Source organism: Spermophilus citellus, assembly GCF_964194105.1.
Source record: "Spermophilus citellus genome assembly, chromosome: 4".
In the NCBI taxonomy this organism is placed as follows: Eukaryota; Metazoa; Chordata; class Mammalia; order Rodentia; family Sciuridae; genus Spermophilus; species Spermophilus citellus.
In genome coordinates, this window is record NC_138185.1 from 137,021,812 (window position 1) to 137,045,231 (window position 23,420).

The 23,420-nt window shown below is 42.1% G+C and overlaps 1 protein-coding gene and 2 pseudogenes across 3 annotated transcripts in view; 1 reads left to right on the forward strand and 2 right to left on the reverse strand.

Annotated features, from left to right (window-relative positions):
• The window catches only part of EHD4 (EH domain containing 4), a 90,027-nt gene that overhangs the window by 56,829 nt on the left and 9,778 nt on the right, over positions 1–23,420 (forward strand). Inside the window, exon 4 of the mRNA XM_081289429.1 lies at positions 10,948–11,360. Within this exon, the coding sequence (XP_081145555.1) occupies positions 10,948–11,360 (413 nt within the window). The remainder of the gene's footprint in view (positions 1–10,947; positions 11,361–23,420) is intronic.
• LOC308647355 (polyadenylate-binding protein-interacting protein 1-like) lies at positions 13,412–15,637 on the reverse strand (annotated as a pseudogene). The gene is made up of 2 exons: positions 15,614–15,637; positions 13,412–14,512 (listed from the first exon to the last, which is right to left on the reverse strand). The product of its transcript is annotated as a polyadenylate-binding protein-interacting protein 1-like (transcript).
• On the reverse strand, positions 17,303–18,097 carry LOC308648549 (14-3-3 protein theta-like; annotated as a pseudogene). Its single transcript has 2 exons — positions 17,594–18,097; positions 17,303–17,545 (listed from the first exon to the last, which is right to left on the reverse strand). The product of its transcript is annotated as a 14-3-3 protein theta-like (transcript).

A 23,420-nucleotide genomic window follows, 5' to 3' on the forward strand; every position in this document is an offset into this window, starting at 1 on the left:
ATATGGCATTGCTAACTATGGAAACAATGTTCAGCAGATCTCCAGGACTCATTCATCTTACAGAGTTGAAACTTCAAGCTCATTGGTTAGCAACCCCCACTTCCCCTCTCTCAGACCCTAGAAAGCACCATTTCACTGTGATTCTATGAGTTCTCTCAAGTTTCATCTATGTTGTTGCATACTTCAGAATTTCCTTCTTTTTCAGGTTTAATAATATTCCATAGTATGAACACATCACATTTTCTTTATCCATTCATCCATTTATGGATGTTTGTATTGTTTCTGTATCTTGGCTTGTAGTGAACACAGGAGAGCAGATAGCTCTTTGAGATCCTTATTTCAGTTCTTTGCAATAAATGCCCAGAAATGAGATTGCCATATGATATGACAGTTCCATTTTTAATTTTTGGAGGAATAAACCCAACTTTTCTTTAACACCTACCATGTTCAATGGTACATCCTGGGTATATAGTCATGAACAGAATAAAGGTTAGAGTCTCTACTGGAATTTGTGTCTTCTAATCACTAAACAAATATACCCTTAATTGTACATATGTTATGAAAAGAAAATCATTTTTTGCTATATGAATATATCAGAGGGAACCTGATTTAGGTGATACAAATCATCTACAACCAGCCTTGGGGTTGCAGATATGGTTAAGACCTGACCTCTTACTACCTGTGGTCCAGTCCAGTGGTGGGCTATGTCAGGCAGGAACACAAGGGCTACAACAGAAATCAGACCCCAGCTATCAGAAGGAAACAGGGGGGAGGTCCTGTCCTGCTGGATGGAAGGAGGCGCCCCAGAACAATGACAGTCATCAGTGGAGAAGAACGAAGGACAATCCCGATAGAAGAAAAAGTCTAGGCAGAGGTGTAGAGACCCCAACATGCAGCATGCTTCTGGGGCACAGCAAAGCTCAGTGTGGTTTATGGGGTTCTATAAGAGGCTTTAAGAAAAGGCCAGGCAGTGAGGCAGAGGACAGTCATGGAGAATTTGTTCTATGAACATTTATTCTCAAAGTAGTCAAGGCAGGGCTAGGATTATGGCTCAGCAGTAGAGTGCTTGCCTAGCACGTTCAAGGCCCTGGGTTCAATCCTCAGCACCACATAAAAATAAATAAATTAAGGTATTTGTGTCCAACTACAACTAAAAAATATATATTTTTAAAAAGCAGTTATAGAGTTGGAGATTAGCTCTGAGTTCTAAGAAGGGGTGGGGACCATTTGAATGCTGGATCGAAGAGGAAGGAGCCTAGGGACAGGAAGGGCAGCCTGACTCATGTGGACACTCACTGGACTAGGTGCTAGAGGGACACAGGGTGTACTGCAGGGTCATACAAACAAATCAACAGAGTGCTGGGGTACAGGCACAGGTGCCTGGCATGGAACTGGAGCCGCTAATTCTGGGGAAATAGGACCAGGTGTCATGAATAGGAAAGGTTGGGGCAAGGACTAAGGCAGTGTCCTAATAGTGGCCCTGCTTACCTCAAGGGCACAGGAAAAATCCATGTGGGGAGATCCGGCTGTCCTCCATTGTCTTACATCCTTTTATTGACACACATCTCATTTAAATTCATGTAATTAGAAACTTGGCTCAGGGGAGAAATATAGGCATTCTTTTATTTGTTCTATTAAAAATATAAACTGCCAAATTTACTTCCTCAGAGACCCTTGCCCTATGCCTGAGCCAGTAAGTAACTATTCTAACCCCAGATGCCATTTCCTGGTGGGTCTTTCTTTGGCCAGGATGGGGACCTGGGTCTCCACAGGCACTGTGACGGGAAGCCCCTAATTGGGTGGACAGGGCCCCTTCCTTCCTGCCCCTCCCTTTGTTCCTGGAACGTGAAGCCAGGAATGCCAAGCTGGGACCTTCCGCTGGGCAACTTCTCTTTCCCAGCTCCCAAAGCTGCACAGCATTTGAGTCTCTGCAAAGATAGAAACTGTGATTTTAAACAATCAGATTATATCTCTTTTTTTGTTCCAGATTAATCAAAGTTCCACTGGGAGGTCTGAAAGAGTTGAAATTTCTATAATTGAATGAATAAATGTTAAAAATCTGTCAAGCTGGGCTAGGGTTGCGGCTCAGTGGTAGAGCACTCACCTAGCACTTGTGAAACCCTGGGTTCAATCCTCAGCACCACATATAAGTAAATAAAATAAAGGTATTGTGTTCACTTACAACTAAAAAAAAATATTTTTAAAAAAATCTGTCAGGGCTGGGGTTATAGCTCAGCAGTAAAGCACTCGCCTAGCACATGTGAGACTCTGGGTTCGATCCTCAGCCCCACATAAAAATAAATAAAATAAAGGTATTGTGTCCAACTACAACTTAAAAAAAATTTTTTTTTAATCTGTCAAGCTCTGAAGGGATGGTTCCTGCATCCTCCACACATTTTCATGTACACACATGTTCAGGCCTCTATGTGCCCAGCCACCTTGCACTCTGCCTAGCTGGAACTGAATCTCTACACTCAGAGCATCCTTACTCCTATTTTGTCACCATGAGAGGCACTGTCCTCACCTAAGCCAGAGGACAGAATGCTTGTGAAGTGACGTTGTTTCTTAGAATGCTTCTTAGAATGGTCCTTAAACACTGATTTTGAACAATACACCAGGCTCTTGCTCCGTCCTCATTCATCTCCAGCCACACCAATTAGTTCCATAGTCTCCTAGACCAATACATTTCAACTTCCTCGTCCATCTGAAGTTTGCAGAATCATTAGGTTTTAAACAAGTGTATCAGCCTTGGGTCCTTTTCTTTCTTCTTGCTTATTTGCTTTACTTTTTAAGTCAATTTTATCGACATCTAACATATAATAAAATGCACTGATTTTAATTGTGCAATTTGGTGAGTTTTGACAAACTGTAAATTCCTTTACCCCAAGAAGGTCCCTCCTATTAAAGCCACTTAGCAGCCAGCCCAGCCCCTTCCCAACCTCAAGCAATGCTGAACCTGCTTTCTGTCACCTTGTTTAGCTCTAGAATTTAATGGAAATGGAATCATTTAGTATGCACTCTTTGGTGACTGGCCTCATATTGCACATTCCTGATTCTGAGATTCATCCATGTTGTCCATGTCCCTATCTCATCCCTCTTTACTGCTGAGTGTTTTCCAATAAAGATGTGCATAGCATCTCCACTCATCCCTAGGTGGAAGCCAATATAGATAAAGCTAGCAGCCTTAGTTTTATAAATGTCCCTCGGTGACAATTCCAAGTACATTCTATGCATTCAATTATTATTAATTAACCTTTTTTTAACTTTTGTTTTTGAAGTGTCTTGTTAAATTCCAAAAAGATGTTTACTATACTTCTAATTTCCAGAGACACATGTTCCAAAGCTGTTTAAAGCTGGTTCCGGGACTTTTGAGCACATTTTTCCACAGAAAACATTCAGTCCTTCAGGAAGCTGTTCCTGGTGGCATTATTCCAGTGCTATACCCAGCAGAGAAAGGAGGCCCCGCCCTCAATGAGGTCACAGCCAGCAGGGGAGACACACATGAACTAACATGGCACAGTTGCCATAAGGCCTCTGTGGGAGAAGGTTGGCTTCTCAGAGGACAGAGCTTGGCTGAGTCAGGCTGTCAGCAATCGGTACCAACTGGGTACGACTGTGGACTGAGTTGTCTGTAAGAACTGAGCAGTGTGTGTCCAGACCAAAGTGACCAACTCAACATTTTACATACACTGTGTCAGGCTGGTGATGTAGCTCAGTGGTAGAGCACTTGCCTAGCATGCAGAATGCCCTAATTTTGATCCTCAACACCCCCAAAAACAAATAGACCAAGCAAAATAGCAGCTGAACTGCACATTCAATCTGAGGGCCACTGGCTTTCAACCTTAATTCAAGGTCAGCTTTTCATAGGCTACCTTAGCACAGTGTGGCTACCCTTTAGGATTCTTAGGAACCTGCCTTCCCTCTATAACAGAACCTTGGGGAAGATCCTTTATTCTCATCCTCTTGGGTACAGATGTGTGCCCCAAGTTACCGCGGCCAGCATGGTATGCACTGTACTTCCCTAAGCCAGATGACATCTGGGATTAGAATCATAGATTAATTTTAGGAACAACCCAGGATCTTTAAGACCAACTGACACAGAACTCCATCCATCTCACAAGCAAAAAAGGAAAGGTCACCAGGCCTTTGAGGAGTGCACTACTATAATTTTAAAATATGAGTGGATTTTTGATCAGTTGATAAATTTCTATTATCTGCTTTCTGGGCAGATTCTCTCTCTTATCTTAAGCGTCATTGCATGGATGCTTTTACCCCCAGTTCATTGTCTTTCCCAGGCTGTAGAGGATATTTCTCCCCAGCCATGAGTCCTTCAACAGACATTTGCCACACCCACACTGTGCCTCAGAAACTGGATATAAAGATTTTTTTTAATGACCAGTAGATAACATTTCAGATAGATTTCTAGGTGCCCAGACAGTTCTAAATGCCTCACAGTTATTAAGTTATTAACACTGTAGCCCCATGAGGTACATGAATACTGTTATTAACACCTTTTCACCGATGAGTAAATAAGGCACAGAAAACTTAGGTGGCTTGCCCTAGGTCACAGAAGGAGTTAATAACGGAGCCCAGGTGTATTAGATCCAAAACCAACACTGCTACTGCGCACCACTATGTTGTGTGACCATGAGGAAGACAGTCCCTATGGCTGAAGAATTTATTATCTAATGAGAGAGATCAGGAAATCCATTTGATTTTAATACACTGTGAAGTGATGCAATAGAAGCACAGCAAAGGGGTCTGGGAGCTCAGAAGAGGGAGGGAACCATTGGGTCCTCTGAGGTGTGGGTGGGGAATGTAAGGAACGGTGGAAAAGCTCCGTAAACTCAACAAGCCAAAACAACTGTTTACCTGTCGAGATTATACTAGCAGGACCGTAGCTGTCAGTCGCAGAAGAGAAGGGGGTCGAGAGAGAGGGAGGGGGGAGAGGAGAAAGGGAAGAGAGAGGGGGAGAGAGGGGGGAGAGTAAGAGAGAGAAAGAGAGAGTAAGAGGGATAGAGTAAGAGAGCAAGAACTGGGTGTTGATATTTATGGGCTTAACACAGAATGAGGAGGAGCAAGGCGAGTGGGCTGTTACTTCTTCATTGGCTGAGAGTTCGATCCACTTCAGGGACTGGAGGTGCACCATTCAAAGTTCAAGCCATTCACAAGGATTGGAGGTGACAGTTCTCGCGCCATTCAGTGAGTCATGGACCTGAGCTCCCGGAAGAGAAGCACTCCGGGCACCATCTTTACCAACAGGGAGTAATAGCAATAACTTACATTACTGAAAGTTTATAAGTCAACACTGTATTGAGCCAGTTGAAAGCATAGTCTCATGTAGTCTCTCAACAGAGACTACATGAGACTATTGATTCTACAGACAAGAAAATGCAGCTTAAAGTCAAGTAGCATGTAATTTGAGATTAACTCAAGTGATTTGAAGCATGGATAAGATCAGGACTGGATTTCTATGCTCTGAACTCTAGGGGAAGTTTTGCCAGGTCAAGACCCAGCACCAGCAAAGGTAGAGGAGCTTTGGTGAATTTTAAAATCTATCTTCAAATAAGCATTTTTAAATTGGTTCCTCCATTCAGAGATGCACCCATCTAACTATCTACTGGTAACTTTTTCAAATAAAAGAAAACTACTTTAAGCATGTTTGTTTTGCTAGCTAACAAGAACGTCAGCATCTCTGTGCATCCCAAGCCTTTGTTCAGTCTAGGCAGTGGTCCTGTCTTTACTACACATCACCATCTTGGGGAGCTGAAACCTGCAGATCACCCAAGCCCAGCCCTAGGGATTCTGGTTCTCTGGTTCTGGGGAGGGGCCTGGGAGACTAAATGTTATCGAGCCCCTTATTTGATCTAATGCAAGACCAAACTTAGAGAATCAGCATCTTAGAGCCCTCTGAACCTCTATTTTCCTTTAGCAGTCAGACTAACATATAATTGAAGTTAAGTCAGGATTGTTTTTGTAGATAAGCATTTGGTGTGCTTCACAATTACTTTGTTACTTTGCCATTTTAGTTACTTTTGAGCACCTAGTTCAGTGGCATCACAGGCATGCACACTGCTGTGTGATGTTCACCAACATTCACACAGCACCCCTTCATCCCCTCCACTGGAACTCTCAAGCTGTTCAACAATAGCAATAACAATAACACCCCATTCCCTTCTGCCCAGAAAGCAGATAATAGAAGTGCTTCATGCTATAAGAATTAAGCAAACCTGGAGAGTGATAGTGGCCAAATAATATGGTTACAGTGTGTGTTTGTACGAATATGTAACCACCAATGCCACCATTATGCACAACTAATAATGCATCAATTTAAAATATGAAAAAAAAAATCAGACCTATTGAGCAGACCTAATTTCAGCCTTAAAAGGGAAGGAAATTCTGACACATGCCACAACATGAATGACCCTTAAGGATATCATGCTGAGTGAAATCAGCCCATCACAAAAGGATACATGCTATATGATCCCACTTCTGTGAGGTTCCCAGAGTAGTCAGATTCCTAGGTACGGAAAAGAGAATGGTGTCACCCCAGCTGGGGAGAGAAGGGAATGGGGTATTATTGTTATTGCTATTGTTGAACAGCTTGAGAGTTCCAGTGGAGGGGGTGAAGGGGTGCTGTGTGAATGTTGGTGAACATCACACAGCACTGTGCATGCCTGTGATGCCACTGAACTAGGTGCTCAAAAGTTCCTAAAACGGCAAAGTAACAAAAGTAATTGTGATTTTTGTATGTCTGGGGGGAAATGAACAGACCAACCCCTCCTGGCTTTGAGAATCCTCTGCTCTCTTTTGAGACATCTGGTGACCTCTCCTTTGATTGTGTTTCCTGATGTGTGACAAGCAGTCCTTTTATGCCTGCTTAATAGCAAAACAAAGCCCAGGTCTGCCTACCTGTACTTCTTAGTCCTCATTGTTGCTTTAAAAGAAGAAAATGGAGACATGTGGCCATTGCTCCTGAAACAAGTAATGATTTCACTTAACCATGTACCTAGCAGCTCTCCTCGCAATAACTTCTGATTTTACTGTGGCACTGGAAAGGAATTTTTTCCTTGTGGTACTGGGTTCAATCCCAGAGCTTCAGAAATGCTAGACAAGTGTTCTACCAGTGAGCTACACCATCAACCTGGAATCCTTTTTTAAAGACAATTAAATTAACTATTCAAATTTAAGTTAAAGTTTAATACGAGTCATATCACAGCCAAACATTCAACCAAGGCAGCCTGGGAGGATGCAGTACTGGGTTGCACGGCTGCATGGCCCAGCACTGGAGGTGACAGCTGCAATTTGGCTTCTCTGCCTGGGGTGGCAAGTTTTTTTGGCACTGAAGTAAGAGACATTTTTCAGAAATATTAATGTGGGAGAAATGGCTTACCAATTGTGGTTCTTGTTAGCAAATCAAAGAAGCTGATTCTGGCTAATTTAAACAGAAAAGGAACTTTTGGAAGATCAGGTCATTCACAGAATTCATGGGGTGGCTGGAGAACTAGCCTCAGAAAAAGGCTTAGGAAACCACTACCTTTGGACCCTCCGTTCAGCCACGCCCACCCCTGCCCCCACCATTGGTAAATTCTGATTTTTCCTGTGTCTCTGCATCATTCCCTCAAACCCTCATTCTTGGGGGGAAAGAGATGAATGTTTAATTCTGGGTCACTTGTCCATGCCAAGGAATGGGGCAAAGGACTGTCTTCCACACCATCAGCTTCTATGGCCCAGGAAGAATACCTCCCCCAAACAGAAATGTGTTCTGCAAAAAACAACTCACATCCATTCAGTGTACAACCTAATCACAACAATTTCTTAAATCTGTTTCTGAGCCTTCAGATATATGATTCTTTTTTAAAATATTTATTTATTTTTTTTAGTTATCGGCAGACACAACATCTTTGTTGGTATGTGGTGCTGAGGATCGAACCCGGGCCGCACGCATGCCAGACAAGCGCGCTACTGCTTGAGCCACATCCCCAGCCCAAATTTGTTACTGAACATCTTTTTTCCTTTTTTTTTTTTTTTTTTTTTTTTTTTTTTGGTAGTACTGGGGATTGAACGCAGGGCCTTGTGCATGTGAGGCAAGCACTCTACCAACTGAGCTATATCCCCAGCCCCAGATATATGATTCTAATCACAGGGATCAAGTGAAAGAATGGTCTGATCAGACAGATATGTCAACCATCTTTATTGGAAAAGCAAGCCTCCATGCAGGTCCTGAAGAATGCACAAGTCCCAGGCATCTTCCTGGTACCCAGGAAACAGAAGTGTTCCTCTGCTGAGGATCTGCCACTGTGATCTGGGGCTGTCTAGTGCACAAGTCAGTCTCACGCAATGGCATCACTTACTATTACCTTGGGAAGCAGTTTGACCTTGCAGGGACAGAACTGAGTGATGTCTCCATTCCCAATCTTTACATACCATTGAGTGACCTGTTCAGTAAGTCTTTGTCTTCTTATCTAAACTGGTGGCTGAAGGAGATAGAATAAACTCTGGCCCATATTCTGAGCACTACCTTTGTCTTTCTTCTCCCTAAGGCATCAGAGCGTAGTACACAGGAAGACAGAATAGAGAAGTGAAAAGTGAGAACTGGAAGTCTTGAATGTGCTGGCAGCTTAAACACCATGCTAGGGCAGTGGGTTCCTCTAGGAGGAAGGTCACAGGAGTCTTCAGCATTCCTGAATTTTTGTTATTATTAAAAATGTATCTGGGGGCTGGGGATGTGGCTCAAGAGGTAGCGTGCTCGCCTGGCATGCATGCCGCCCAGTTTGATCCTCAGCACCACATACCAACAAAGATGTTGTGTCCTCCGAGAACTAAAAAAAATAAATAAATATTGGAAGGATTCTCTCTCTCTCTCTCTCTCTCTCTCTCTCTCTCTCTTTTAAGAGAGAGAGAGAGAGAGAGAGAGAGAGAATTTTAATATTTATTTTTTAGTTCTCGGCGGACACAACATCTTTGTTGGTATGTGGTGCTGAGGATCGAACCCGGGCCACACGCTTGCCAGGCGAGCGCGCTACCTCTTGAGCCACATCCCCAGCCTCTCTTCTCTCTCTCTCTCTCTCTCTCTCTCTCTCTCTCTCTCTCTCTCTCTCTCCCTCCCTCCCTCTCTCTCCCTCTCTCTCTCTCTCTCTCTCTCAAAAGAAAAAAAAATATTAAAAAAATGTATCTGGGGTTGGGGCTGAGGCTCAGCAGCAGAGTGCTTGCCTAGCATGCTTAAGGCACTGGGTTCAATCCTCAGCACCACATAAAAATAAACAAATAAAATAAAGATATTTTGTCCATCTACAACTACAAAAAAATTTTTTAAAAATCTTAAAAAGTATCTGACTCTAGTTTGTGTGTATAATTCCTCCTCTTGCACCTGTTCTTCAAATGCATGGAAACTTGAGTTCATGGACCCGTTTATTTTCCCTAATTAGACCATTCTCCTTTAAATACTTCTTCATCTGCCTTAGAGCCCATATTCCCTCCCTTCCCAGTGCCATCCAGTATTCTAAATTCATATTCAATGTTTTTGGATTTGTGCCATAATACATACTCATTGGTTGCTGAGTGTGGCTTTGTATTTCAACATTTTACATTAATGTTATCATGCTGTATTCATCCCTTTGAAAGTGATTTTTTTTTAAATATTTTTTTAGTTGTCAATGAACCTTTTATTTTTTGCATGTGGTGCTGAGGATCAAACCCAAGGCCTCACACAGGCCAGTCAAGCACTCTACCCTGAGCCACTACTCCAGCCCTGAAAGTCATTTTTTAACTCAACGCTGCTTTGTTTGTTTTAGGTGGGTTCGGTTTTGTTGTTGTTTCGGACATTTACCTGTATGGACAAGCAAAGATCCAGTTCATTCTTGCCATTTATGATATTTTTTTTATCTGAGTAAACTGGATTGAAAGTATCTAAAGTAAACAGGGCAGAATGTCAGAATTCATGAAAATTGCATGGTAGGTCCACCAGCTTTAATTGTATTATTATTAAGACTTTGATAGATGTTTGAAAGTTTTCAAAATGGAAAGGAAAGAGGAGGGACCTGTGAAGAGGAATCAGGAAAGGTGACCTGTCAGCCTGAGCTGGGCTAAATTGAGATGCTGGTTCTGCAGCTAATCAGCCTAAGATTAAAATAAACCCTGGGGGACTGGCCTTCTCTTGTTTGCTCCTTGTGGGAACCTACCTCCCTCGGGAAGTGCCTGAAAGTCTTGACCTAAGGCTGCTGAAAAGTGTTTATTTAGCTGCTTGATTTGGAGCATATTGGTAGGTGGCCAAAGCAGGCTCAATGGAATTTGTTGTGGGTCTGGCCACTTTTAGAAAGAAATTGGCAAGGGACCATTTCACAGGATGGCTATGAGCCATAAGTTTTTAAAATATTTATAACACACTTAAACTATAAATAAGCCACATGATAAATATGTCACAACTTTGCCCAGGCCAACCTTTGACTCCTTGACACTGTACAAACTTGGGTTAAGAGAAGGTGATTCCTCCTCTTACATGCTTGCTGGATGCCCCCGTGGGATTCCAGGTGGCCTCCAGGGTCTCTTCTTTCTCTGTCTCTGGTGCTTTCAGAAAAGTGAAATATGCAAAATTCAGAGCTTTTGATCCTGTGGTTTACCGGCCTGTTGGTCAGTTTTGTTGTTGATCAAAAGGAGTGTCCTAGGTGAAATCAGAGAATCAGGAGAACCAAATGAAATTATTGGCACGTAATGCTTGATTAAAGTGTCCAAGAGCCCAGGAAAGGATCCCCAGATCCCCAGCCTGAACCAGATGCATCCAGCCTAGAGGGGTCCCATTCAAAATGACTTTCAAGCCTTTGCTGCTTCCAACTTAAAGATGGGGCTTTCTCCCTGGCAGCTACTGGAGTCCAAGGGGATTCCTTAACTGCACTATAACCATGTCCCCCAGAGCTGCCAGGAGTACTGACTTGTCCTCTCTCCATCCAGGGTATGACTTCTGCCAAGTCCTGCAATGGTTTGCTGAGCGGGTCGATAGGATCATCCTCCTCTTTGACGCTCACAAACTGGACATCTCAGATGAGTTCTCAGAGGCCATCAAGGCCTTCCGGGGCCAGGATGACAAGATCCGTGTGGTCCTTAACAAGGCTGACCAAGTGGACACACAGCAGCTCATGCGGGTCTATGGGGCCCTTATGTGGTCCCTGGGCAAGGTCATCAACACGCCCGAGGTTCTGCGCGTCTACATTGGCTCCTTCTGGGCACAGCCCCTGCAGAACACAGACAACCGTCGGCTCTTTGAGGCTGAGGCACAGGACCTCTTCAGAGACATCCAGAGCCTTCCCCAGAAGGCAGCAGTGCGCAAACTCAATGACCTCATCAAGCGAGCAAGGCTGGCTAAGGTAAGCCAGGAAGTAGATGCTGCCCAGGTCTGTATCTTGGTCTGGGAATACACTGCTCTCACTTCTACAAGGGGAAAGGGAGGGAGGGAAGGCTGTATTCCAGAAGCCATAAAGGATGGACTGAGGGCAAGCTAAGAAAATAGTCTCAAAGTCAAGGAGCCCTGCTTAGATTCCAGCTCCTAACTTTGATCTTTTGCAAAGGACTTAGCCTTTCTGAATGTGTTTTCTAAGATGCAAACTGGAGCCAAGAGTACATCACAGGGTGCTAAGGAGGATTCAGTGTGACAGTTCATTGGTGTGACAAAGCAGTGAGCATAGCTATTGGCACACAGGTAGACCACTACGTGGAAGCCATTTTGTTGTTAGGACAATGGGAACATAACCAGCTGAACCTAAGGAAGGTGGCATTGATAGAAACAGTAGAGTGCTTAGAGGCCACCACTAGTTGCCAGACTCCTAAGGCTGGAACTCAGTGTCACTGCCTGGATCCAGAGGAGCCTAGGAGGAAGTTGGCCCTGAGAAAGTCTCCTAACCTGGAGAGTGTTGCTGGTTTGGGATCACACCTGTCCCCATTCTGGAGTGTGTGTCTAATGGGATGAGGGCAAAGTGCTGACCCCTCTCAAGCAATAGAGGCAATTCTTTCCTGTCTCTGAAGTGAGAAAACATCATTCCTCCAGGAGAAAGTATAGGAAAAAAATTATTCTTTAGAAAATATTTGTATATTTCATGAAATAATTATCTTTAATACCAGAAGAACATCTAGGGACTATTCCCAGCAGAGGGTAAACCTGGCCAATCCTCAGAAGCACCCAGGATCTTTAACCAAGGGAATAGTTTTACCCCAGAACTTCTGACACAAGGGTTGTATGTGCACTACCTGTGTGAACATATGTATACAAATGTGTGTGTGTGTGTGTGTGTGTGTGTGTGTGTGTGAGAGAGAGAGAGAGAGAGAGAGAGAGAAAGGGAGGGAGAGAGAGAGAACTTCCCAGGGGATTCTGATGATCAGAAAAGTTTGTGATCCAGAAATTTATGCTAACTCCCTAATTTTACAAGGACAAGGTAGGATTAGTTATTTGTCCAAGATCATTTAATCCATCAGTGACAAAGCCAGGATTGAAAATCAGCCTCCTGGCTGTTAATCCAGCCTTCTGCTTTGGGCCCCATCACTCCAGCTCATAGCAGTCCACAGGCTCTTCAGGAGGTGAGGTCAGCTTCCCTCTCTCAATCTTTTAGCAGCAAAACAGCCATGTCCCCTCCCACATTCCTCCTGCTTCAGGGTCTGGTCTGGCCTGGCCTCAGGTGCAGCAGGTTAGCCTTCTGGAGTCTGCTACCACTTTGCCTCATTCAGTCAACACTGACTCAGCCCCCTAGGCCAGGGCGAAGAACCTGTCTGGCAGAGGGGGGGGAGGCTCAGAACCCCCTAGTTACAGAATAGAGAGCTGTGTGCTGATGGAAGCATGGACACTTACCATGGGTGCTCTGAGCAATGCAACTAAGCACCCATCCAGGAGGGGAAGGGAAGATAACATTGAGGGGCCCCAAGCCTTCTGATTCTCATTGCTCCACAGCAGATAGCTTTGTGTCAGTGTGCAGACACAGTAGCATCTATTCTGTCAAAAGAGATATGTCCCCAGCTGCCACTGCCCCATACACAGAACCTCGATCTCCTGCTTTTCTCTCCACTCGGCTCATATCCAGTGTGTGTGCATACATTCTTTCTGTGTTGCTCAGCTACCTTGAGGGCATATGGTGTTCCTATGAGTCACCGATCTTTTTTTAATTTTTTTCAAAATAAATTTTATTGCAGCCAAAACAGTGGAATTAATTGTACATAATAAACTATCATATGTATAAATATATATACATTTAAGTTTTGGGGAATAAAATTTATTTTGGCAGATAGTGTTAAAAACATTAAAGTTACATACATTAGTAAAATAACTCAACATCCTTAATTTGGTATAAGTGTGATACATTTTCTTACTTTCCTGTATTCTGCTATATCACCATACCTCAACTGTTTTATAAAACTGATCTAAAATTTAACTTTACTGTTTTCGCTTACACTCTGATTCCAAATAAAAGTTTTCATAAGCTTCTTCAATCTCATCATCAATATCATCCAAATATGGATCACCACCCCCTGATAAATCTGTTTCATTTTCTTCATAATCTGGAAACAAGTCCTCTCTTTCAAGTAATTCTTGACATTTCTCTTGATCATCTGGGTCAGCTGCAGTGAAAGGAACACCGTCAGATGTATAAAATGTCTGTTCATTCATAAAGCAGTTAGGATCATTTTCATGTTCTGCTTCTCTGTATATTAAAATTGTATGAACTCTACCCCCAGTTACTTGACCAGAGTCCTGCAAACTTCAAGAGCATCTGTTTTACATCTCTGCTGCAGTTTGCATCTAGGACAACATTTTCAATTCTCTGAATAATTTATTCCATATCAGTCTTTTCCCTTTTCCTTCCAGGCATCTTCCAAAACTGACCCTGTCAACTTCAGTAATTTTACTGCACAAATTAAGTTGTCACTCATAGGATTAGAGAAGAGGGCATTCAGCAATTCTCTCAGACCAACCTGAAGGACATCTGTTCTTGTAACCTGTCCATTTGTTCTCTTGATCTCCAAGCTAAGATAAGATTGTCCCAGAACAAGTACAAATACATGAAATCGTTATTAAGACATTTCATCTCCTTTTGCAGCTTTAATCTTTAGCTTCATATTCTGTGCCACATCTTTGAAGTAGCAATTGGCGGAAGTTGCCACTGTGTGGGCTTATTGTCAGATGATGAGACAGGTGAGCTCCCATATAAGATAAATTTGGGATAGATGTAGCCTGTAGGTAGATGAGTTCCACAAGTTCTTTCAAAGCATCATCATCTGTTGTAACTCAGCCATTCAGGGTCTCCGCAAACTGTTCAATTTCAGTTTCAAAATTGTCAGGCCGCTCTATAAGATGATTCAAAAAATCCTGAGCATATTCTGATAGAATGGGATAATACTCATAACCACCCTCATAGGATTCTGTATAATTAGAAGAATAACCTGATGGGTAAAATTCAGGGGCATTTGCAGACCGTTAAGCATTAACACAGGAGCCAACAACCATCTAGGGTTTAGCCATTGCTGACTCCGAATTCTGCTATGAGATTTTATCCTGTGAACTAGGTGGAGCTCTCTGGAGCCTCCTTTGTTCCAGGCAGGCTGGAGACTTGATGGTTCTCAGAAGAGAAGTGCCTGAGTCACCATTCTTTACCTTTCTTCTGGTGCAAGCTACTTCCTCTCCAGAACTACAAGACACTTTGTTCCAGTCCTGCAATGCAGTTGTGCTAACTCGTTTGTAAATCTACTTATCTGCAGCTCTCCTGTAACAATTTCACCCTTGCCCTTGTTCTGGGCCTATAGCTTGGTGGCAGGAAGTCTGGTTTTGCCCATTTCAATGACCCCTTGGCATATGGTATTTCTCTTCTCCAGCTGGTGCAGCAAAATTAACCTTCAGGGTATATAAGAGTGCACATTATTTTATAATTAAAGCTGGTAACTCATATCATAGCCTTTGCAAATTTCAAGATTTTTTGAAAGTATTTTTAAATGTCCATAGACATTTTAAATTTGCCAGTCATTGCTGAAGGCCCAGTGACTCAAGATGCAGCTGTATTCAGCCATATAAATAACTCAGGAGCAAAGAACTGGCTAGAAGTGCCAAACACCATAACCCAGAGAGCTTCCCTGCCATTCTTGAGCATTGGTCCTTCAAACAGACCAGCATGGCCTAGGTTTAGAGAGGCACAGAATGTCACTCTGTATTCAAACACTGAATAATGAAAACCCTTGTGCAGACGGTGGGGGTGGGTAGACTGTCAAATTTGCTGAGCTTACTTATAGGAAAAAAAGCTTGCTTTTTTTTTTTTTTCTTCCTAAGAATAGTATCTGGCTTGTTCCTTTTCACAAAGGAAAATGTATGAAGCACGAATACTTCCAGCCTGAGCTTCTCAGTGCCAGTTGCTCATGGGGCAGTACCATGCTGAGCAGTGGGGACAGGAAGCAGCCTCGCTGAACAAGAAGCAGAACTGAGCACAATGGCCTAAGTCACTATCTTCTGATAGTGAAGTGAAAACTTCATCCTGTATGCACTTTGCGGGGTTTTTTTGTTTGTTTGTTTATTGATTTGTTTGTTTGTTTTTGCATTGCTGGGAACGGAACCCAGGGCCTCGAACATGTTAGACAGGTGCTATCCCACCAAACTGCATCTTGAAGCCTCCATCGGCAGTTTTAGATGTTCCATTTGTGAACTTGTTTTTGCTTAAAACCATAAGGAGTCCTCTGAGCTTTTATTTTCTAAAAAATGCTTTTAATTTGGTGTATTAATCTTTCTCTGGATCTACCTCTCCATTTGTAGTCAGCAGTGCTCCCGAAGCCACATGGTTTGCATTACATGTGTTAGTTCGTTCTTACCCTTATTTTATGAAGGACAAGAGGAAGGCCTGATACTCAGAAAGGTGATGCAACTTCCCTGAACTTCACAACCTGTGAACAGCAAATTATAGATTCCAAGCCCGGTCCATTTCTGGACTGCTTGGTCCAGAAAGTACTCCTTGAAATCCAGAGTAGATAGCATCTTGCTATGTCCTTGTTCTCTGTGTTAATTATTCATTTTGTTTTTTGGGGTTTCCCCATATACACACATTGGTACTAGGGATACCACCCAGGAGCACTCGACCACTGAGCTACATCCCCAGAGCTTTTTAATTTTTTTAAGTTGAGACAGGGTTACACTAAATTGCCCAGGCTGGCCTCGAACTTGCTGTCCTCCTGCCTCAGCCTTCTGAGTACCTGACATCACGGGTGTGTGCCATTGTGCTCAGATCTGACATTTTGAAAACATGTAAAGGATAAGTTTTCAGATATCGCCTAAGAGGTGGCAAATCTGAGCTGGCTCATAGAATGTCTATTTATAGAACACTGTAATTAAGAAGAAGCCATAGTCCAGAGAAAGCAATTGTACCCTTTCTTTTTTTTTTTTTTAATATTTGTTTTAGGTGGACACAATAATCTTTATTTAATTTTTTTTAATGTGCCTTACGCGTGCTAGGTGAGTGCTCTACCACTGAGCCACAACCCCAGCCCAACTGTATCTTTTTTTAATCAAACTCAAAGTATCATAAAGATGACATTTTAATAGGATGAAAACCAGAGAGTCTTGCCAAATATCTCTGAAATTTAAAATTTGCTCTTTCTTTTTTCTTTTTCTTTTTTGGAAGTGTAAGTGAATTTTTATTGGGAAGGAAAGTTGTCAACTTAAACAGCAGCAAATGATGAGTGAATCAGGAAACTCCCTGTTATCACAGATGGACATGACCTCCACAACATGTGATATACGGGAGGCATTTCAATTTGTGTCCCCGCCAGCCAGGAAATGTCAAGTGCTTTCCCATTCCATCTAATACTTCTGGATTCCTACTAAACAGGAATACAGTAAGAGTGTAGAAAGGTTGCTTACTGAAAAGAAACCCTCAAAGAAGAATAAGGAAGAGAATGTAAAAATTAAGAAGTCATATAAAACACTCTTTAAATTGCAATTAACTACATTTTCTTATCTTCACGGTAACAAAAACACAGTCACTTTTAGAACTGGTTCATATTACTTAAATGCCAGATATGTTTTTTGTCCTCTACTAAGTGTTTGGAATTACTTATGTTTATATGAAATAAAGGTATTAATACTTTTCTACAGCAGTAACTGCACACCAGGAAGGCCAAGACAAACACAAATCAAGGAATGGAGTTTTCCTAAAGCTGCAGTGTGAAAAGACTATAAACAGTTGATTCCATATGCATGAATGGTTTTCTTTGCTATAGGAAATCCAGTAGAATAAGGAATAGAGTAAAAAGGTTTCTTGAGGGAAGGAGGATGACACCCTGTTTGCATTTAGTTTTCAGTTCCCTCTGCTTCATCACATTCTTCTCCTGTACTGTCTAATGTCCATAATGTTAAGTTGTCTCTAAGCAACTGCATGATGATGATGCTGTCCTTGTATGCATCTTCATTCAGTGTATCAAGTTCTGCAATGTCCTCATCAAAAGCCGTTTTAGCCAGTGTGCAGATAAGCTCTATTATTAAGGATCTATTATTAATAGATATAATAATATAATATATATTATAATAATATAATAATCTCTATTATTAATAATAATATAATAATCTCTATTATTGAAATACAGAAAAGTTAAGAGCCAGCGCCACGCGAATTGGGTGTGTGGGTTGCATCTCTTTCTTGCTTATATCAAATGCCTCTTGGTAAGCTCCTTGGGAATTATCTATCATTTGTTTCCGATCATCACCACATGCAACTTCAGCAAGGTACCAGAAGTAATCCTCTTTCATTTTCAGATAGAAGACCTTACTTTCTAGAGTAGTTGCATTGGCTATTAAATTCTTATCCAACAATTCCAGGACCGTGGTGCAGATTGACCTCCACTCGGACTTTACTTTCTCCCAATTTTCCTTAATCAGCTGCAACTTCTTGTTGGAGGTATAGGTCTTCTGCTTGATGCTCAAGATGACCCTTCAGGCGGACCTGCATACCTGACCATGTTCTTGTAGGCCACCAAGAGCAGGTTGTGCTCCTCGTTGGAGCTTGGCGCCCTGCTCGGTCACAGCCTTCATGCAGGTGGCCATGTCATCGTAGCACTTGGCCTGCTTGGCCATCTTGGCCTTCTGGATCAGCTCGTCTTCTCTATGGCGTGGGGGCCAGGGCCGGGGCTGGAGCCAGGGGTGAGGTGAGCGAGGGCGAGCACCGACCCTGATCGGGAGTCCTCCTCTTTGAGAGCTTCTCCTCTTTGCAGCCACGACGCAAGTCCCACCACTTTGATCTGCTTTTAGCTTTTGCTGCTATGTCTTTTCTATTTGTGTTTTTTACAACTCTGTTCCAAGGAAGGGGAAACCTTCACAGTGGGCTTATCTCAGAGATCACATCTTGCCACGTCAGTAGGCAGCCTGCTTGAAAGACTGCTTGCTCTCTGAGATGCCAAAGTGCACTGCATGGTTTGTTAGGGAAAGCTATTTTTGAAATGCCCAAGCAAAGGTTTAGAAAATATAATTTAATTTTATTCCAGTCTAATTAAAGGAAATTAAGCAAAGAAATTAGATTCATGAAAATCGCAAGCAAAAGTAAAAAACAAGGCAAGTTCATTGTCAGACCCTACCCTTTATAAACACACTGCCCAAGTAGGAAAGGTTCCCACCCATTTGGAGACCTTTACTCAAGAAAAAATGAACAGCATTTGAGGAAGAAACCAGTAAGAATAGAAATAAAAAGAAAGCTCATTGATTTTCAGGGTTCACTATAATTCTGTGGAATTTAGTTTAGCCTTCAAAATGTATTTCCTCTTAGTCACATGTGATGTGCAGAGCCTGACTTTCGTGTTTGTGCTGTCAGATTCCTTTTTTGAAGAAGTTAGGCATTTTGTAGTTGGTGAGATGGATCCAGGCCAATGTATGTGAGAATGGATTATACAGTGGGTGATGAGGAGCACTTGAACTCTCCTCCACCTTGGCACCTTAAAAATAGCTCAGCCCAAGCTATTGTAGATGTCAGTGCTCAGGTCCATTTATGGAAACCTGTCTCTTTGAAGGTTGACCTAGAATGCATCTATGGGCCTCCTCAAGTCCTCTTTAAGGCTGTTCAAAATCACATGTGCTGTCTGCCAGCTTTGATCTGAACAGCATGACAAACCCTTGCTCCTGGAAAAACGAATCAACCACTCTCCTCTGCCTCACGCCCTTTTTTTGTTGTTGTTCTTGGGATTGAACCCAGGGGTGCTTAACCACCAAGCCACATCCCCAGCCCTTTTTATTTTTTATTTTGAGACAAGGTCTCACTAAATTGTTTAGAGCCCTGCTAAGTTGCTGACACTGGCCTCAGAACTTGGGATCCCCCTGCCTCAGTCACCAGAGTCTCTGGGATTACAGGTGTGCACCACTTCTCCTGGCCCAGTCTCGCACTCTTCACATTTTTATTATCCCATGAGTTTACCTTTGAGTCTCTAGCTTATTAACTCATTTTTTTAATTTGTTTTAATTAGTTACATATGACAGAACAATGACCTTGACATATCATACATTTGAATCAGATGGGATATAATTTCTCATTTTTCTGAGTATACAGGTTGCAGAATCACATTGGTCATGCAGTCACATATATAAACACAGTAATAATCATGTATGTTTCATTCTACTATCCTTCCTATATCCTCAACTCTTTTTTCTTTTCAGTGCTGGTTTCTGATGCATGGTAGGCCTGATGCATGGTAGGCAAGCATTGTACCGCTAAGCCACATCCCCAGTCTTATTAACTGAATTTTTTTGTAGTTTGTTTCTTTTCCCCTGCCCACATTTTTTATTAGTGCATCATAGTTGTACATACTGATGGGATTTATTATGTATTCATACATACACACAAGACACAATAATATTACTCCCCAGCACTTAACTGAATTTTTTATATCATAAACCCACTTTTATAATGAGCCAAACTGCCAGCTTTTAATTCTCTGTGCAAGTTTCCAACTAGACTTACAAAAACACAGTCTCCACCAGGTTGTGTTAAGTGTGCGGAGATGTAACACAGTTAACCCTGCTTTCCTAGCCTGCCTCCCCTGAAACAACTGCCCACAATCCAGGGAAATGTCCATGCCATCAAAGCACTGGTAGCTTCCTGCACTTGCTGCCTGGTGTTGCCCTCCAATGTCAGGTGAATCCAGCCAGCACCTCTCCTGAGTGGTGCTTCTTAGTCTTGGAGACATACACACACACACACATAATCACTCAATCACTGGACACATTTTTTGAGATTTGTATCAAAATTATATGTGAATTATATATAAATTCACATACATTTAAGACATATTTTTTTCCTAGAGATTCTTTTTTTTTTTTTTTTTTTTTTTTTTGGTGGTGCTAGGAATTGAACCCAGGGCTTTGTACATGCGAGGCAAGCACTCTACCAACTGAGCTATATCCCCAGCCCTTATAGATTAACATACATTTAAAGTGGAAGAAATCCCTTTCTACTTGCTGAATTATTAGCCTAGAGAAAATTTATTATTTTGATCCATTTGATTTAGTCATAATCATTAGAAGACTTGGAGCTTTAAAAAAAAACATGGAGTTTAATTTTATATAATAAAAATCATGAATTGAACAACATAAGACTATTTACAAGCCCCTAGATGTCAATGTCATTCACTTATGAATTAGGCAGTTGGAATCCAAACTCATCACATTGCTATTCAAATAGAACAAATTTATTAATTATTCAGTAAGAACTAAATAGCCAGGAGTCTTTTCTGGCACTACCATCCCTTCAGCCATTGGCCTTTGGCCAATATTAATAACAAGTAAAATTTATACTCCTTTTTCAGTATTCAAATACATAATCTCTTATTTTCATATTAACTGAGATGAATGTTTTCCAATAGGTGGGTGGATGAACAAACTGAGGTGGAGATCAGATGCTCCCCTCAAGTTGTCCAGCAGGTGGCAGCAGTGGCAGTGCCTGAGCCTGGTCTTCCAACACTGCTTGTCTTCCTCTCCCTCTTCCTCTCTCTCCGCTTTCTGAGCTCTTTTCTATTTCCCTTCTAATCTATTAGTTTTCTCTTGATATAAAAAACAGAAGGTTTCTGACTGTTCCTCCTTTGTTTCAAAGGGACCGTTGCCAGTTCTGACCCTCAGTCCAGCATTTATCTGAAGAGATAGACATAGAAGGGCAGGAGTGAGCATTTGAAGTTGACTGGATTTGAGCCATTTAACCTGTCCCTTATGTTTACCAAGCGTCTTTAGAAAATTGACAGACACGCTGAGCACAATAGTATTCACCTCTGTAATCCCAGTGACTAGAGGCTGAAGCAGTTCAAGGCCAGCCTCAGCAACTTAGACCCTATCCCAAAATAAAGCATAAAAAGGGGTTGGGGTATGGCCCAGTGGTAGAGTATCCCTGGATGCAATTCCTAGTACTGTAAGAGAAAGAGGGGAAAGGATGAGAGAGGAAGAGGAAAAAGGGAAGGGGAAAAAAAGAGAACATGACAGTTTGCCTTCTGTCACAAGATTGCAGTCTTACATTCCTGTGTGGTATTTCTTTTCTTTTCTTTTCTTTTCTTTTTTTTTTTTTTAATGTCTGTTTCTAATGTCTAATGACTTAACTATTCTTTGGGGTGTGGACAAAGGTTAAGAAAATGGCCTCTCTAAAGCTTCCCAGTGAATCAAAAACCATCAGAAATCAAACCCCAAATCAGTTTTCCAAACTGTCATTCTATAGGACATAATTTATTTTGAATTCCATATTTTGAACAGCTTTAGTAAAATTTTTAACTCACAACCACAGAAAATAATTAATTCTGTAAGGACAGGAATGAGGCAGTTGGGTGCCTGTGTCAAACTATATCTTCAACTAACTATGTGATCCTGAAGAACTCATATGAATTTTCTAGAAGCAGAAGTTAAATTGGACATAGAGGGTCCATTCCAGATTCAATACTCTGTGGTTCTCAGAGTTATAATTTACATGTAGCTTGATGAACTTTTTATGTTTGGGGCCCATGCATGGAATCTGACCCTGGGTTATTGTCTTAGGGTGACCCAGGGAACTTCCTAGAAGTGCAAACTGGATCTGAGAGCAGCATAAACAGGTCACCCAAGGGTCATGACTCAAATAGTACCAAGCAGGAGGAGGAGGAAATTAAGACCTGGCACAAGATCTGCTGCAAGGTGTGTCAAGGCATGAGAGGCAGCCCATTGTCCAGTAGTATGGGTCATCAGCCAGTAAATATCACGAGGTCTAAGGCACTAGTCAGTGGGTAGAGAGGCATGGCACACACACATCACCTGAGTTCAGTTCACATAACTAGGCCCTAGGAGCCAGGCAGTGTTCAGGAGCAGAATGTCCATCTCTCTCTAATCAGGGGCTAAGAGAGAGAGAGAGAGATAGATCACAGAACAGAGTAGGTACCAAGGGATCATGGGGAGCCCTTCAGAGCCCTGGAACTTGCCCCAGGCCTAATCTCTGCAAAAGCAGGGGCTGTCAGAAGCCCTTGTAGATGGGAGGCCAAGCAGCTGTGGGGTTCCTGCCTTCGTTGGAACTAGCTCCAGAGTAGGGCATTCCTGAGCACAGAAGGGAAAGGTATCTACAGGCCCAGCCCAGAGATTCCAGGAGGGTCCAGCCAAGGACAAAATGCAAGGACATCTGGTTCTCCCCAGAGGATTGTGACAGCTACTGCAAGTCATGTGGGGCTCCCCCAGCCCCATCCATCCTGAGCCAGGCATTCTCTGTCCATCGAAGGTGAGGAGATTGCTGGTCTACCCCTTATTCAGCATATCCTCAGAAATGCAATTAAAACCCAGAATTCTAATAAAGGATCCTCAAACTTTGGGTTTCTCTAGTTATCTCTAAGAATCTTGTAAATATTCTAAATATTAAATAAGCATTTAATATTTAATATTAAATAACTAATATTAATATTAAATAGATACCATAAATATTAAATGATACTATAAATATAAACGCTATTGAAAAGTAAATGACAAGATTGCTAGTGATAGGGAGGTTTAGTATCACCACTCCAAACCTATATCCTAAGCAATAGCCACACAGTGCATCAAGTGCTTGTTAAGTTGACCTTCCTACAGAGCGAGGTTAGTTAGCTTTGTGTGGTCTTGCACGCCCGTGTTGGCATTGTGCGCTTTCATTGGTGTTCAAATCTTAGCAAAATGTTTTTTCCCTTGCCCACTTTGCACCCATACACAGTGGAGACTCTCAGCTAAGCTATGGAATGTATCCACTTAGCCCCTTTATTTAATTTTCATTCTTCCACAAGATTATAGTGAAGTCTGCTTTCATTTTAATAGAATTTTCCATAGCTACATAGTCATTTTCTTTTTGTAATCACTGCTCTGTTTTTCATCCTTTCTTATTTTAGTTATTTACTTGACTTATAAATGGCTCTGTAGAATTCAAGCTTTATAAAGAAAGCTTTTGTAATGAGCATGTCTT